Below are 14,920 nucleotides of genomic sequence, written 5' to 3' on the forward strand. Positions count from 1 at the left end.
ATCAATAGAAATATTAATTGTTGCATAAAATTTTAATAATCACTAAAAAACCCCACCCACCTGCCTTTGTGTGCTACCCTCCAGATCAAAACCAAACCAGATGCTGATGGCTAGAAGCATGATGGCAGATTACAAAGACCATCTACTGTGTTTATTAGGTGCTGAGTTTTAAAGAGAAATAAATGCAGCAATATTGCTAAATTTTTACAGTGGCAGTCTGTACAGTGCCTATTTTGTACTGAAAGAAAGGGAGGATGCTGCTTTCCTGTGAAATGTTGCTGACAGCCGGGAAGAGTGAAATGCACTGGGAAGCTTTTAAGGTAGCATTAGGAAAGGTATGGCTGAAATGGCAAACTAGAGCACAAATGCTGCAATAAAGTTAGGTTAATGAAGGAACACAAATAGTCAATTAAGTGTAGTCTGCATATTTTAATGTTATATAAAGCATGATAAAAACCAGTAACATTCTGATTCTTTATTTCATATTTAATGAACTCTCACTGCAAACATTGTATTAGCATATGACTTGAAAATGTCCATAAGGTTTTTATGAGAAAGAGAAGAGAAAACTTGTTTAAACTCTGTTTCTATATTGTAAACTATGGCTGTAGCCCATGCAGTCTACAACTGATCTATGGAGTGAAATGAAATGGGATTTCTGTTTTACTTAAACTGATGCACTTCTGCAAACAGGGAGGTGGGAGGTGAAGTTCCTCATTACTGACACCTTTGAATTTTGTCTTGTCATTTTTTGTGGGTATAGTTAACTTACTTTTTATGTTGACAGAGCAGAGACACTGAGGATTTATTAGGCGTGTTTTATGCCATCATTCCTTGGATAGTTTTAATTCGGCATAAACAAGTGCTTCCTCTGAGCACAGCTGTCCCTTCCTGCCTCCCTCCGCGTCCCACTGCTTTCGCCTGTGCCCCTGCCACCTGCCTTGCTAGTGATCGTGTTTGTATGGCTCCCCAGTGACCTGGCAGAGGGAAATAATCTGGGTTAAAATGAATCGTTATTTAATGAGCCAGTTCGAAGCTATCGGTCCTTCAGCTTCGTTCAGGACGTGGCTTCACAGACATGGGTAGAAGCACAAAGCAGAAGAGCGGTGGGGATGGGAAGGAGAAGCAGGAGGTGAAGGGAGGACACAACCTGCTTGTCAGCAACCTTGTTTTGTGGTACTTTAATCTGGTCATGGAAATGCATCATTAGCAGGCGAGTGGCCATCTCCTTTTTTTTAAGGAATGTAAAGTTTCTCTAACCCAGGCATTCCCCTCTGCCAGTTCACCACTCCTCCCTTCCTCTCAAACTGAGTTGGCTTCCATGTCAGGATGCCACAGCTTTACTTGAGGCACAGGGTAATGGACAGAGGAGGTTTGGCCTGTATTCGTGCCTTCCTGAAGCTGGATTTATCCAGGGCTTTTCTCCCATGGTAGTACTGGGGAAGAGGGAGGAGAGCAACCAATCAGTCCTGCCATATTGTCTTCTGTGATATTCTTTTCTATTCTTAACTTCTTTTGGGTAAAGAAAAGGGCATTGCAAACAAAATTTGCTCTTGCACACTAAGTTACGCTCCTTGCTAGGCTGTGGAGACTTTAAAAGTGGCTGCCTTATGCCAGATTAACTAAAAAAGAGTTTTGTTTGAAGCATAAACTCATTCATCCGTATTTAGTTTGGTACATACTGGAAAATACAGAAATGCTTCTAAACGCATTGCTTTCCTGACTGTTGTCATCTCAGAAATAAGTCTTTAAACCTAAAAAGCACTGCTTGTCTTTATAAAGAGCAGCTATTTTCTTTGCAGATCCCTTTCTGTTTTGTGAGACATGAGAATGAACCATGAGTTGTGGATTTCCCTTTTGTGAAATAACTTATTCAGATTCATTGCAGGTTCTTTTTATACAGAAAACAGGTGAGAATACACTCTTTGGTTTTCTTTCACTAATGACCCATTTGGGTTTCTCCAGAGAGCTTTGCAGGCTCACCTGGGAACCCTGCATTGCAAGCTCTGCTGAATACAGATTTCTCTTTTTACAGCTTTTTGACCTTTTTATGCTACACCTAAGAATTTTAAGTTTAAGATGATCAGGGGAAGATCTTTTCTTTGTAAAACTCTATAAAGAGTTTTATATTTAATCTTAAATAAATATTAATGGAGAGAACTGTTCCATTGGTTGTTCTTCATTATCCATGAATTCCGACAGGGGTTTCAAGAGGAGCAGTGGGGGAAGGTTGTTTGTGACAAATATTATTTGGCAGAAAGTCAGGCATATTCAATGGGTTCATATGAAACATATCTGCTGAAAGTCAGCTAGCTTCCTAACCAACTCTGCTTGCTGTGCCTTAGCAACCACGAGGAAAAATCTGCTGCCACATGGAAACGGATTGGGATTCATGACAACACTCCCTATATCCAGCTACTCTCAAACAACGGTAGCACTTCATCTGCGAAACACAGCACCCATGTCTTACTTCTGCTTAAACCCCCTGTAATTTAGGCAGTAGCAAGTGATGTCAAATGCAAAAATTGGAAGGTGGCAAAGTGATAAGCCAAATTGTTCAGTAATTTTCTCTCCCTTCCCCCACTCCTTGCCTGGCATGAGTAAGCACTGGGAATAAATGAGCATTTACTCCTGCAGAAATTGCTGCCTTCTTGTGTTGCAGATTGAGGAGGGTGTGTCGGGCAGGTACAGCCCAGCTTTGTTCCAGGATTTGTCTTCAGATCAGGGCTGGAGTGGAAACTCTCTAATTATTATAGCTGCTTGCTTTTAGCAACTCCAGCAAATCTTTTTGAAGAAAAAAAGCCCACAGGGTTCCATCAGTTCTAACAGTTGCAGTAGTTTCTATCGCTGTTATGGCATTATCATTGTCATGTTTCGTAATGAGAGAAAGAAATCTGTCTAGGAAAAAAATAATTACTTTTTGATTTGTGCGTGGAGTGGGAGAGAAGCCTGAGGGAAATTAAGTAAATACCTCTGGTGGATTTTTTTAATTTTTCCTGAGCCACTGTATTCTTAGAATTGAATGATTAGTAGTAAAGAGAGAAAAGCACAAACAGATGATTGTTTTGGGGACTGAATTTGGATTCAGCTTTATTTGTGATCCTTTTCCATACGCTGTCTCTCACGGTTGGAACGTGAGAAGTTTCCAGCATGAATACTTGTGAAAGTGTATTTTAGGCTTGGATGCTTAAATGCTTGTTGGAAATCTGTCTGAGTATATAATTTCCTTTGTGGTCACATTAGCCAATTTAGGATTCAGGTGTTGAGTAGTTGCAGAAAACCCCCTGTCAGGGAATAGAAATGATCTCATTACCAGGTAGTCTATGCTACACCATGTGCATTTCAAAATGAGATGATTTTTTTTCAGGCTATTTACATTTAGGGAACAAGCCCTGATGGAGCACAACACTGAAGCATTTGCTTAATTTTAAGTATATTGAGTAATCCAATTTGGAACGCACAAGTGCTATACTGAATTCTTCAGGGACATAGTGATAGTGCCCTGAAACTATGAACAATTGTTTTCTTATATTTGTACACAAAAATATTCCTAGAACTGCTCAGCAATGTGGAGTTGATCATGGGCATGTTTGCAAATTAAGCCTGATCAAACAGACAAAAATTGATGAATGTGTTGTAAACTGACAACAGGTGAAGTTTGATTATGCATTGCAAACTCTTAATGTGGCATTATGCTCAATTTTTGGTAATGCAACCAGGTAAAAATTTAATTATTTGAAAAACTTGGAGTGGAAGCTTGAACAATTTGCTGGGGCGGAAGAGCCCTGATTCTACCTTTTTTCATTTCTTTTAGTTTTAATATAAATCCCACTGTAAAAGATTTAGGAAAAGGTATAATCTTGATTAATAAAAAAAATTTCTTACTTCCTTTTTTTTGTCAAAGCTTTTTTTCTTGCCAACTGCACAGGAATATCAGAAGCTCTTAGAAGAAAGGCAAAACATTTGTGTCCCATATTTGAAATTATTATTTTCCTACAATTTCTATGGCCTCTTCCATAGTTACAGCATGACTTCTAGTGTAGACAGGTTGCTGGCTGCTACCACTGTACTAAATCCCAGCTGAGGAAAGCACTTGAACTGGAGCTCCAAACACTCTTTCTTTGTTTCTTTCTGAGCATGATGGTGGTTAAATTGCTAGCAGATGTATGGAGCATTGCTGATGCTACCACGACTGCAGTGCTGGCAATGGCAGAAATATCAGCAGTTGCTGGAACAGCTTGGGCAGGAGGCAAAGCACAAGCAACTTGTAGGCAAGTCATCCTCTGAAGTTGAGATGAGGCCAAAGCAAAATCCCAGACCTAAAAACAAGGAGAAAATTCAAATGTATCCCCAAAAGGTAGACTGAAAACATGCTCTATAGTATCTTTAGTCCTTGATTAGAGCATTAACCAGGTTGTAGTAAATGCATAGGGAGTTGCTATAGTGGAGTATAGGAAAGAACTGAATAAAGAACTAAGTCAGCACCTCACAATAAGATATAGCTTGATCTTTCCAATGGAGAGCAAAATGTGCCTTCATTAGTACACTTTGCTTGTTGTGTAGTATGTCATGGGGGAATTTCTTTCCAAAACTTTCAAAAATCAGTTTGTGCTCATATATTAAAAATATTATCAATATCTTGGCACGCTTAGCTTTAAATAATGGCAGAGATTCTCAACTTGTTTAAAAATAATTGTCCAGCTGAAGCAATACTAATTTAAACCCAGATACAGACCTTGCATAGTAGTATCAGTCATTGAATTAGCTACTGCTTTTAAAAATCCAGCTGGAGTATTTGATTCTTTGGGCAATAATTCCATGAGCTGGTCATATGGATTGTAAAGAAGTATTTCCTTCTGGTTGTTTTAAATTACTTGCTGGTCACTTTATTCTAATCCTCCCATTCTTTTAATACCATTGCTCTACTCCCTGCACTTCTGGTGGTTTTAAATACCACAGTAAACTCCCTTATAATTTTTCCCAATTTCAGACTAAATTATCTGTGGTGTATTCAGATTTGGATCCTAGCAGTCCTATTCCAAAACCTTCTCCTGGGCCACGTGTCCCAACTGTCCTCTCCTGTCACATGCAAGTTGTGTCCCCAAGCTAGAATGCCATCCCTGTGCCACGTTCATACTTCATGCTCCTGATCGCCCATCCCAAGGCATCAGCTCCCTGCCTCTTTCTTCCTGCATCCCCAGCAGGGAAGCTGAAGCCATCTGTGCACACCTATTCATGTACGACAGGAGAGTCCTCCCGGAGGACACCCAGTGCTCTGAATCTGCTCCACATACGGTGTCCCATCCCAGGACCATACATGCTACCACGTCCCCATTTCCTCCCTAACGTGTGGTTTGGCAAAGCTTCTCCTCAACCTGGTGAAAAGGCACAGAGGGATGCCGGGGTGGTAGTGCCTGGAAAGCAGCACTTAGTGTGGGTATAGCTGTTCCAAGGTAGTTTTCATGAGAGATGAGTTGTTTACTTGATGGCTAAGGAATTTACCTTAAAAGCACGTTTTGGCTCATTCTAAGAGTTATTGCAAATGTAATTTGCATTGGGGGGGGTGTGTCAAAATCATTTGGGAGGAGCAGCCTATATTTACCAAATACCTTCAGGGAGGAGTGGTGCTTCCCCCACAAAGCAGCCTGAAGGTTGGGGTTTTCAACTAAGCCTGGACCCCCGATCCGCTCCCTCTTCTTCCTCTCTCTGGAAGGGGACTGCCCAGTTTGTACCTAACAGCCAAAGAAGAGTCTGCTGAACAGAGCTGTGCTCAGCAACACAAAATGAAGGGTTTGTGTGCTAAATAAATATTTATTGAGGCAAGTTTAAAAAACAAACAAACAAAACCAAAACAACAAAGGAAAAGAAAAGAAAAGGGGATCTAGCTTAGTAGCTAGGACATAAACTCCTAAAATTTGACATGAATTTCAGTCTAACTGCAGTGAGTGTGTCAACATTACACAGGCTACACTAGCATCAACAAGAAAGATATTTTTTTCTATTCCAGAATGCCACTTCTACTTTTGTTTTATTTTCTCCTATGCAATTTCCATTTTCTTACATTTGTAGAAATTATGTGTGTATAGATTCCTGCACGGCAGGCTAAATGTACTCTCCTGGGCTCTCCAATGTTTCATGCTTGCTTCAAGCTGATATGGGTTCAGGCTGCCACTGACAGAAACTGTTGTCCTGTCTTCCCTTCTCCCATTTCAGGGCTGCGAATTCTTTCTCTACCTGCTGCACCAGAGCTAGCACTGTGTGCTTTGAAGGATAAACTAGATTTTTTTTATTTTTTTCTCTACTAGTTTGCAGCCTCAGTCACCTTTTGCAGACTCCCTGGAATTTCTTCCTTATATCTAATCTAAATCTACCCTCTTTCAGTTTAAAACCATTACCCCTTGTCCTACCACTACACTCCCTGATAAAGAGTCCCTCCCCATCCTTCCTGTAGGCCCCCTTTAAGTACTGGAAGGCTGCTATAAGGTCTGCCTGGAGCTGCCTTTTCTCCAGGCTAAACGAACCCCAACTCTCTCAGCGTGTCCTCGTAAGGGAGGAGCTCCAGCCCTCTGATCATCTTTGTGGCCCTCCTCAGGACCCACTCGAGCAGGTCCATGTTTTTCTTATGCTGGGACCCCCAGAGCTGGACTCAGTACTCCAGGTTGGATCTCACGAGAGTGGAGTAGAGGGGGAGAATCCCCTCCCTCGACCTGCTGGTCACGCTTCTTTTGATTCAGCCCAGGATGCAACTGGCTTTCTGGGCTGTGAGCACACATTGGTGGCTCATATTCAGGTTTTCATCCACCAACACCCCCAAGTCCTCCTCCGCAGGGCTGCTCTCAATCCACTCATCGCCCAGCCTGTATTTGTACTTGGGATTGCCCCGACCCATGTGCAGGACCTTGCACTTGGCCTTGTTGAACTTCATGAGGTTCCCATAGGCCTCTCTCTCAAGCCTGTCAAGGTCCCTCTGGATGCCATCCCTTCCCTCTAGGGTATCAATCACACCGCACAGCTTGGTGTCATCAGCAAACTTGCTGAGGGTGTGCTCAATCCCACTGTCCATGTCGCCAACAAAGGTGGTAAAATAATACTGGTCCTGGACCCCTGAGGGACACCGCTCATCACTGGTCTCCACCCGGACATCAAGCCATTGACCACAACTCTTTGAGGGCGACCATCCAGCCAATTCCTTATCCACTGAGTGGTTCGCCTGCCAAATCCACGTCTCTCCATTTTACAGACAAGGTTGTGTGTGGGACAGTGTGAAATGCTTTGCACAAGTCCAGGTAGATGACGTCAGTCGCTCTTCCCTTATCCACCAATGCTGTAACACCATTGTAGAAGGCCACAAAATTTGGCCTTTTTGCTGAGTTTGGTCTTATGCTGTTGTGTTACTGCACCCTGCAGTAGCAGCATTTTGCCTGGCTGAGGCTCAGCTGTCTTCTGAATGCCGTGGACCAGGCCAGTGCAATGCCAGGGGCTGTAGTTCCCACCGGCATTGCTGGAATTAGCTTGCTGATGATAATGTTGTTAGCACCAGCCTGGGAATGGAGCGGGGAGGGAGGAAATCGATGTGTAAGCTTCGACCGTGCTGCTGCAGTGAGTGAGGCTTGCTGAATGAAAGACTTGGACAGAAACCAAGTGAAGTGGTGGTATGTAGGGCTGCTGCAGAACCAAGGTGTTAAGGATGTGCTGGCTAGGAACAGTAAGTGGGATCCGAGGCAATGTTGCACTCTTACGGCATCTTTGTTGGGTGCGGGAGAGGGGAATTAAGCTTTTACGTTACAGTATTTCCATATAGAGCTACTGTTACACATGGAACTACACTAACATTTGTGATGAGCGTGGAAGGGTAAACAGCGTTAGATGCTTCTGGGGTTCCTTGTCACTTCCCTTCCCTTTCTAAAAATACAGTAACAAGAACATAGGGGGAAAAAAAGCAGGTGGCATTACTGAAAAATGGATTCTGTAATTCTTACAGGGTGTGAAGGACAATTTTTTTTAATGATTACAATATACCAAGTGTGAATTGGATCCTTCTCAAAGCGAGGAATTAATTGTGCTGCCTACAAGTAGGAATAATGTGAGAGAGCACCACACAATCCTCCCATTGTGCTGCCTGTGCACCTGCAGAACATCTTCTATTCCACTTCCAGACTCCTTTTAGGCAATGTTTATTTGTGTCTTGTGTGGCTTGTAACAAGATAGAAGTTGCCAGTAAGCATCTGAGTAGACAATATCTTGTCTTTTAACACTGACAAGATATGGAAGTGTCATGGTGAGTAACAGTGGGGTAACCTGTCTCTCATGGAGATGTTTATCCTGTCTCTGCTTTCCAGAGTTCCGGTTTACTGTTAATTTTGTAACTTTAAATCCCCAATCTTTATTGATCAGTGGTAAGGTTTTGGCATTTGCATTTCTCTGCTGTGAAGAGTTATGTATCGTTTTCCTTTCTATCTCCTCAAATATGAATCCTCTGTAATTTCATTGAGTGATCGGTTATTCTCATGTTGCATGAAACAGAGTACAGAAAGTCTGTCTTTTTGCTGTGCCATTTCATTATTTTGTATAATTGCATTATGTCTCCCATAATCTCTCCTCTGTAAGGTAAATAGTCACAGTCTTTCCTGCCTCTTCTCATATTAAAATTTACCCAAATCCTTTATTATTCCTACTGCTATTACTGTCTGAATCCTCTCTAACAGCGGAGTGTCCATATTTTGAGATGCTGTTACCAGTGCAGCATGTGGCACAGCAGAGATAATGCTGATCTACACTAGAGCAACGTTACCTCCCTGCTGGTCACCATTTTATTCATCATTTTTCCTAATTTTTTTTTTTTAACTACAGTTAAGAATTTCATTAAGAGTGGTCTTCCTTGAGAAGTGTTCTGGGACCCTGAGGTGTCTTTACTGAATTTATAAAGTTTGCTTTAAGAGGTATTAGAGCATGTGTAATTACATTTTCTCCCTCTAGTACATGCTGCTTTTAATGTTGAGCTCATCATGACACTGTCTTTTCACCTAGCTTTTTTTTAGGTTTGTCTTGAAATTCCTCACTGTCATTTCTGGTCTTTCCTGACCCAAATAATTCTGTGTTGTCTACAGACTTTGCGCCCTCATTGCTTATCTTTTTTTTCCAGATTAAGAATAAATGTAGTAAACAACACAGAATTGAGTTTACCAAACCTTTTTCCTGGTGTGGAAAAAAAAAAATTATTTGGAGACTTCGGTTAGACTACTCAGATGATTTGATAAATTCTTTTTATTTAGGTTTCAATAGGGAAAAGACCTAGATTGCTGCTACTTTTTTTCTGTACAAAAACCAGAACAAAACTAAAGCTCTACCAAATTGCCTTACAGACCCTGTCCAGAAGAATTTCAAATCCCTATTTGGAAACTCCTTCAAACAAGGTACTTTTAAATTCCGTTTCTTCAAACAACTTATTAGGAATCTTTTTGCGTTGGTTCAACCTCTTAATCATAGCTTCGAAGACACTTGTGAATGGGGCCTGCAGTTCAATCCAGTTAACAAGTTATAATTTGTGTGTGTTAGAAACTGTCTACTTCTATTACTGAATTTGCAAACTGAATTGTTCTGAATTCCGATGTACACTCACTTCACAGCCATTTAAATGATTGCCACCCTTGGGTTTTTTTGCAATATTTGAGAGCTCTGTTCTTGCATCTCACAAGACTTTACTGTCTCAGGGCTATTTTATATTCCTTGAAAGATTTCTAAACATAGGAAACAAACAAACAAAAGAAAAAAAGGTGAAACTGCAACATTGTTTTTTCTTTCAAGTTAGTTATTTGTGTTACTGATGTGTTTTGCTGGGATGGTGAGAAAACATCACAACAGAAGCATGAGTTAAATTCATCAGTAAGGAGTAGTATATGGAGTCCAGTTGGAACATGGTTTTATGGAAGATGGAGTTGGGTCCTGTTTTGATAGACACATCTGCACCCTTGAGGTAGTAAGGTAGAAATCAGGTGTGAGGGAAGTCAGAGGTGTGTCCATTCTGAAAGACCACATCCTCCTGGCAAGGTACAGATGAAATGACCTGTAGCTATCATAGGATACCTCCAAAGTTTCTGAACAAAAAGAAGAAACTATGAAATGGTGTTACACTGTGTATTAGGCTTGTATTAAAATATTTAACTCAAATACATATGGAATAATGCTTAATTTTAACTGTATTTTTGTGGTTTTGCAATGGTTAATATAGTCTTTTCGCTTTGCTAGAATAACACTTTTTTTCATTTGAACTTGTCTGTTGTTCAAAAGTAAAGCTGACAGATAGTAAAACCTCTGCTTTTCTAAGGCAGCAAATATAAAAGTAGTCCAGCTCGTGGGGGCATCTGCAACCCATGATACAACTGGGTATGACAGAAGTTGGGGTGCATTTCCTATAAGGCTTTGACTGCTTGCTTGTCACTTAGCTGGGGAGAAGGCAATGCTGAGAGGGAGGGAGTGGACAGTGGCAAGGCAATTTACTACAGCAGGAATAAATCCCTGTTTGTCATAGTTTTCAATTTCTCTTTCATTCAGATTTATGGAGAAAGTTCTTCCTGTGCTGGGAGAGCTCTCAGGAATATTTTTACTCTACAAGCATCTGACCTGATTAAAGACAGGGTGTACCTTACTGGCATTTGCAGGTAACCCAAGATCATTCGTTTTAATCAACTGGATGGGTTTTATTTGCATTTGTCTATGCCCTGATTTGACAAGAGAGTAAATTCTGAGAGTGAAATGTTGTGTGTATTATTAAGACTTGAAAATATTTTCTAAAAAATTCTTAAAATCTCATGTGTTTTAATATCTTTTCTAATGTTACTTTGTCAATTGTCAGAAAGGAGCAGTGGCCCAATTGTATGTCCATTAATTTAATTGCTTATGATTTCATATACATTTGTGTTTGTCTGTTATTTTGTTGAAAAGAAAGAGTATTAAATTCAACCCTGGTCTGGAGTTAGAAAAGAGATTAATTGGATTCCTGAGATTTAGTTACACAGTGATTTTTGCACATAATTTATAGAAAATTTCTGTCATGAAGTGATTTTCCATTTATGTTGCATTACAGCATAAATGCTTCCTCCTATTTTTGGTTATGCCAAATGCAGGTCTCTATTATAGCACCATTCATTCATATCTGTATTTAAGAAAAAGCCACAACTTGTGATTTAAAAAATAAGTTTACCAATAATGTGAAAGATGAAGCACATCCTAGAGCAATACTCAAGGTCTTAAACATATATTGCATAGCTGTATTGCTTATGCCTATCCTCAGAAAGGAAATAGAATCCTGAGGCTAAAAGCTGGATTTTATTTAGCTCTTATACATCTTTGGATGACTGTCTGTATGCAGCACAAATTGATAAAAATATTATGTATTGTAAAGTGTGCCACATGAATTAGGTACGTAAGGGAACTTACTCATATAACATGAGTTCCCTCATTGTAACTAGGGGCATCACCTGAGACTGGCCAGAATAATTTCTTCCCTTGAAATGAATAAGATTACAAAATTAGTAATTGAGGCAAAGGGTTTGCCCTGCTGAACAAAAGGATTCACTTTTAATAGCTTTAAAAAAATAGCTTTTTATTATATAAGAACATTTTAACATTACTGTAGTGTAAGAAGTTATGTTTTGCTTACTTTCAGGAGAAGCTGTATTGGATCGGAACTGGTAGACTGGCTTTTGGAGCAGTGCCCTTTTGTTAAGTGCAGATCTACAGCAGCTGGAGTGTGGCAGCTCCTCCTGGATATGGGCATTATATTATCAGGTCAGTCTTGATAGTACTTCTAGCGTGAGGAAGGCTGTCAGTTTTTCCTGCATAGGAGAAGACGCACATTTTTGATGGGAGAGGAAGGAGGGAAAGAAAAAAAATGCAGATTGATCCATTTTTCTTGACAGTTGTTTATTTTACTCTTTGGTAGGCTCACCTCTGTGACCTTTCATTTCATAAATACCAAAGATTAATCTCTTTTTTTTAGGCAATTTTCTTCCTTTTCCTTTTGCAAATGTAATTACATGTTACCAAGTTGCAGACAGCATGTGTGTATTTTCCAGCCTATTTTTTTTTCCTCCTCAAGCTCTTTTAGGTTTTTCATAAGACAGCAGCTGTTTAGCCACTGCAGATCACGGCTTTGCCAAATGACTTCTCTGGCTATTAGTGATTTTCCCTTCCTCTCTCTGTTTTTCATAGTTTTAGATATGGATTGACAGAGGATTCAGCTCCTTGAGATGGTAGTGATGCCAGGTTCTACCCATCTGTCCCCACCTTCCCCATCAAATTTAGGGGTTTGGTCCAGCTAATATGGTTGGCAATAATTACACTGGTGACTAACCTCTGGAAATCTGATGGACTTTACTTTGTAGCTGGGACTACTTAGGTAGCTCAACTGAGAGCATACCCTGCCCTGGGGTCTGTCCTAGACACTTAACTTTCCTCCTCGCGAAAAGGTGAGGTGTTATGGAAGATTTCTGCTTATGTACACTGACAGTATACTTAAAGGTTTTCTTCTGCTCCAGCTACACTGACACTATGCCTGGCTATGCAGCCACAACAAGGGCTGCTGTCCCAGCAGGAGCTTGTGCTTTTGGCCTTGGACCCCATCCTTTGAACCCAGTTTAATCCCAGTTATGCTAGGGAAGATGACAGTTGTACTAGTGCACCATCTTACCCAGGTCTAGTCTACAAATCCAGTAGCCCTGAATTTGAGGAGAAGCTGGGATAATGATGGGCTGCATCCCCATTATTGAACTTTGTTTACTAGTGCATGGCCATTAGTGAGAACAGATTAGATGCCAATGGCAATTGAGGCTCAGAAATCTGACAAGTGGAAGGTTCTTAGCTCCTAATTCTGAACTGATTCCAAAATTGATTAAATACTCAGCAGTCTTAATGCCTGAATTTCAGGAGCCTGGGGATATTCAAATTGAGGTTTTGGCATTGTCCTGTTCGGATGCACTGAGTTTATATGAGAGGGTGGGACTGCTTCTATGCTGAGTTTGCGATCCTTTTGCCCTGTGTGGTGGTGCAACTCAACATTAAATTCAAGTGTAATACGGAATGTGGTGGGGACACAGAACCTTTACATGGTAAAGATTTAAAGGCTATCTAATGTTATTTTTTTCTAACAGTGGACAGACAACTCTATTTTCAAGACACTCATGCTTTCTACCAGTTCTCAGCGGATGAATGTACCTACCTTTTCTGTGAATTTGAGAAAGAGGAAGAATGGAAGAATGGAGTAAAGCTCCTACTTCAACTACTGCCGTTGTCTCCTCCCAGGATTGACATGTGTAATCTGTAAGTGTGTGTATACAACTGTTTGCAACTTTTGCTGACTGTTTTGTAAGTGGCTGGCTTATAATGACACTGTTTACCCCCAAACCACTGTGCAAAGGAGCCAGCTTTCTTTTCAGGGTTGACAAGCTTTGTAGAGATGGGCTTTCCTGTGATCTGCATTAGGATTAACATCTGAGAAAGTCAGTGTGACTAGATAAATGAGGACACTTGACTTGGGGTTCTTGGTGTATTGTTATTCTTATACAATAGCTTGCTGACTCTAGCTTGCTTTATTACCTGGGCAAGTGGCTTTATTTTTTTTTGGTCCGTTATTACATTTGGAGGTTTGGCACAAATTTGGCAGTAGGCATGCTGTGGAGCTGATTGACTAGCAGATCAGATGCTCTTGTCCTGGGTTAGGATCTGCTATCAAATGGATAGAGAGGATGGGTAGGAGTGTGGTAGCTTTAGTCATCTGATTTTAGTTTGCTACTGCATGTTCGTCTGCATGTACAGAGCTGTCTACTCTCCCATTATTATTCCTTTTCCAGAATATGCCATTTAAGAGTTTTGCTTCCTATACAACTCCTCTTCCACCTATCTATTGGATGTTAACACACCCTCTGTGCTGATACAGCTGCACTCTGAATGTTGTCTATGTAGAGCAGCTAGAAGGAAACCGTATTTATCTGTGCCACAGTGAGAGGCTAAAATATAGGAAAAAGGTGTCAGTGAGAGGTCTGGAGGCTCGTAACCCCTCATGCCTTGGTAAATCTGCAAGAGCTGGCCTGGGTAGACAAGTTGGGTTAAATTCTTTCATTGTCCCTAGCATGAGGAAGCTTCAAACTTGATACTTATAATGTGGAGAACTATTACTCTGCCAGTAGTTGGATTTATTCTCTTTGATGTCAAAGACAAAACTTTATTCTGTAAGTACTTTGCTTCTCTACATATTAGATTTTAAAAACACATTCTCTCAGAGAAATGTCCAATGGAAATATTTTAAAGTAGCACAAAGCCCAAAGTCCCTGTAAGCTGTTGCAAGCCCAATTTCTTAAATTCATGTGTTCAGTCTGATTCTTAAATGCGTTGAGCTGGTAGAAAGAATCTCAGTAATTTCTATGCCTGGCTCGAGGCAGAAACTTGTTTCCCTCCCCTGCTACTGACTGCCCTCACCAACCAGAAATTGGCAGTTCTGGAGTGGAGATTCCCTTGAAAACACATTTATTTGGTCAGCTTGAGTGAGTGTAGCCAAGTGAAGAGGACCCCAAATTGGCTAAAGCGGGGGACTGAATGTGATCTTCTCAGCAGATGACTCATATGGGAGAAAGCCTTTGAATATTTTTGCAAATAGAAATTCTTGTCTTCCAGCCTACTCTGGTGCTAAGCAGTTTGGCTGTCCCTTAAATATCAGGGTGATTTCATCTTGATTTTGGTGGGAATTGGGATTTTCCTCATTACCACTGCAAATCAGGCTACTTTTCATGGTTCGTGACTACTCTTACAAAGGCTTTGAATCAAAAAGACAGAACAGATAGGTCATATTGATGTGTTACTTGAAGGATGCTGGGTAGGAAAATGGATTGAAGACTTTTTAGGTTTGAGTTGAAAATGTGTCCTGCAT

At 40.6% G+C, this 14,920-nt stretch overlaps 1 protein-coding gene across 2 annotated transcripts in view; it reads left to right on the top strand.

Moving 5' to 3' along the window:
* RAPGEF5 (Rap guanine nucleotide exchange factor 5) overlaps positions 1-14,920 on the top strand; it is a 166,610-nt gene that overhangs the window by 20,729 nt on the left and 130,961 nt on the right. For both annotated transcript variants that reach the window (XM_069773507.1, XM_069773498.1), the window contains exons 2-5: positions 9,363-9,413; positions 10,552-10,658; positions 11,666-11,787; positions 13,149-13,317. In XM_069773507.1, coding sequence (XP_069629608.1) covers positions 9,363-9,413; positions 10,552-10,658; positions 11,666-11,787; positions 13,149-13,317 — 449 coding nt within the window. The remainder of the gene's footprint in view (positions 1-9,362; positions 9,414-10,551; positions 10,659-11,665; positions 11,788-13,148; positions 13,318-14,920) is intronic.

The sequence above is a fragment of the Haliaeetus albicilla genome, chromosome 2, assembly GCF_947461875.1.
Source record: "Haliaeetus albicilla chromosome 2, bHalAlb1.1, whole genome shotgun sequence".
In the NCBI taxonomy this organism is placed as follows: Eukaryota; Metazoa; Chordata; class Aves; order Accipitriformes; family Accipitridae; genus Haliaeetus; species Haliaeetus albicilla.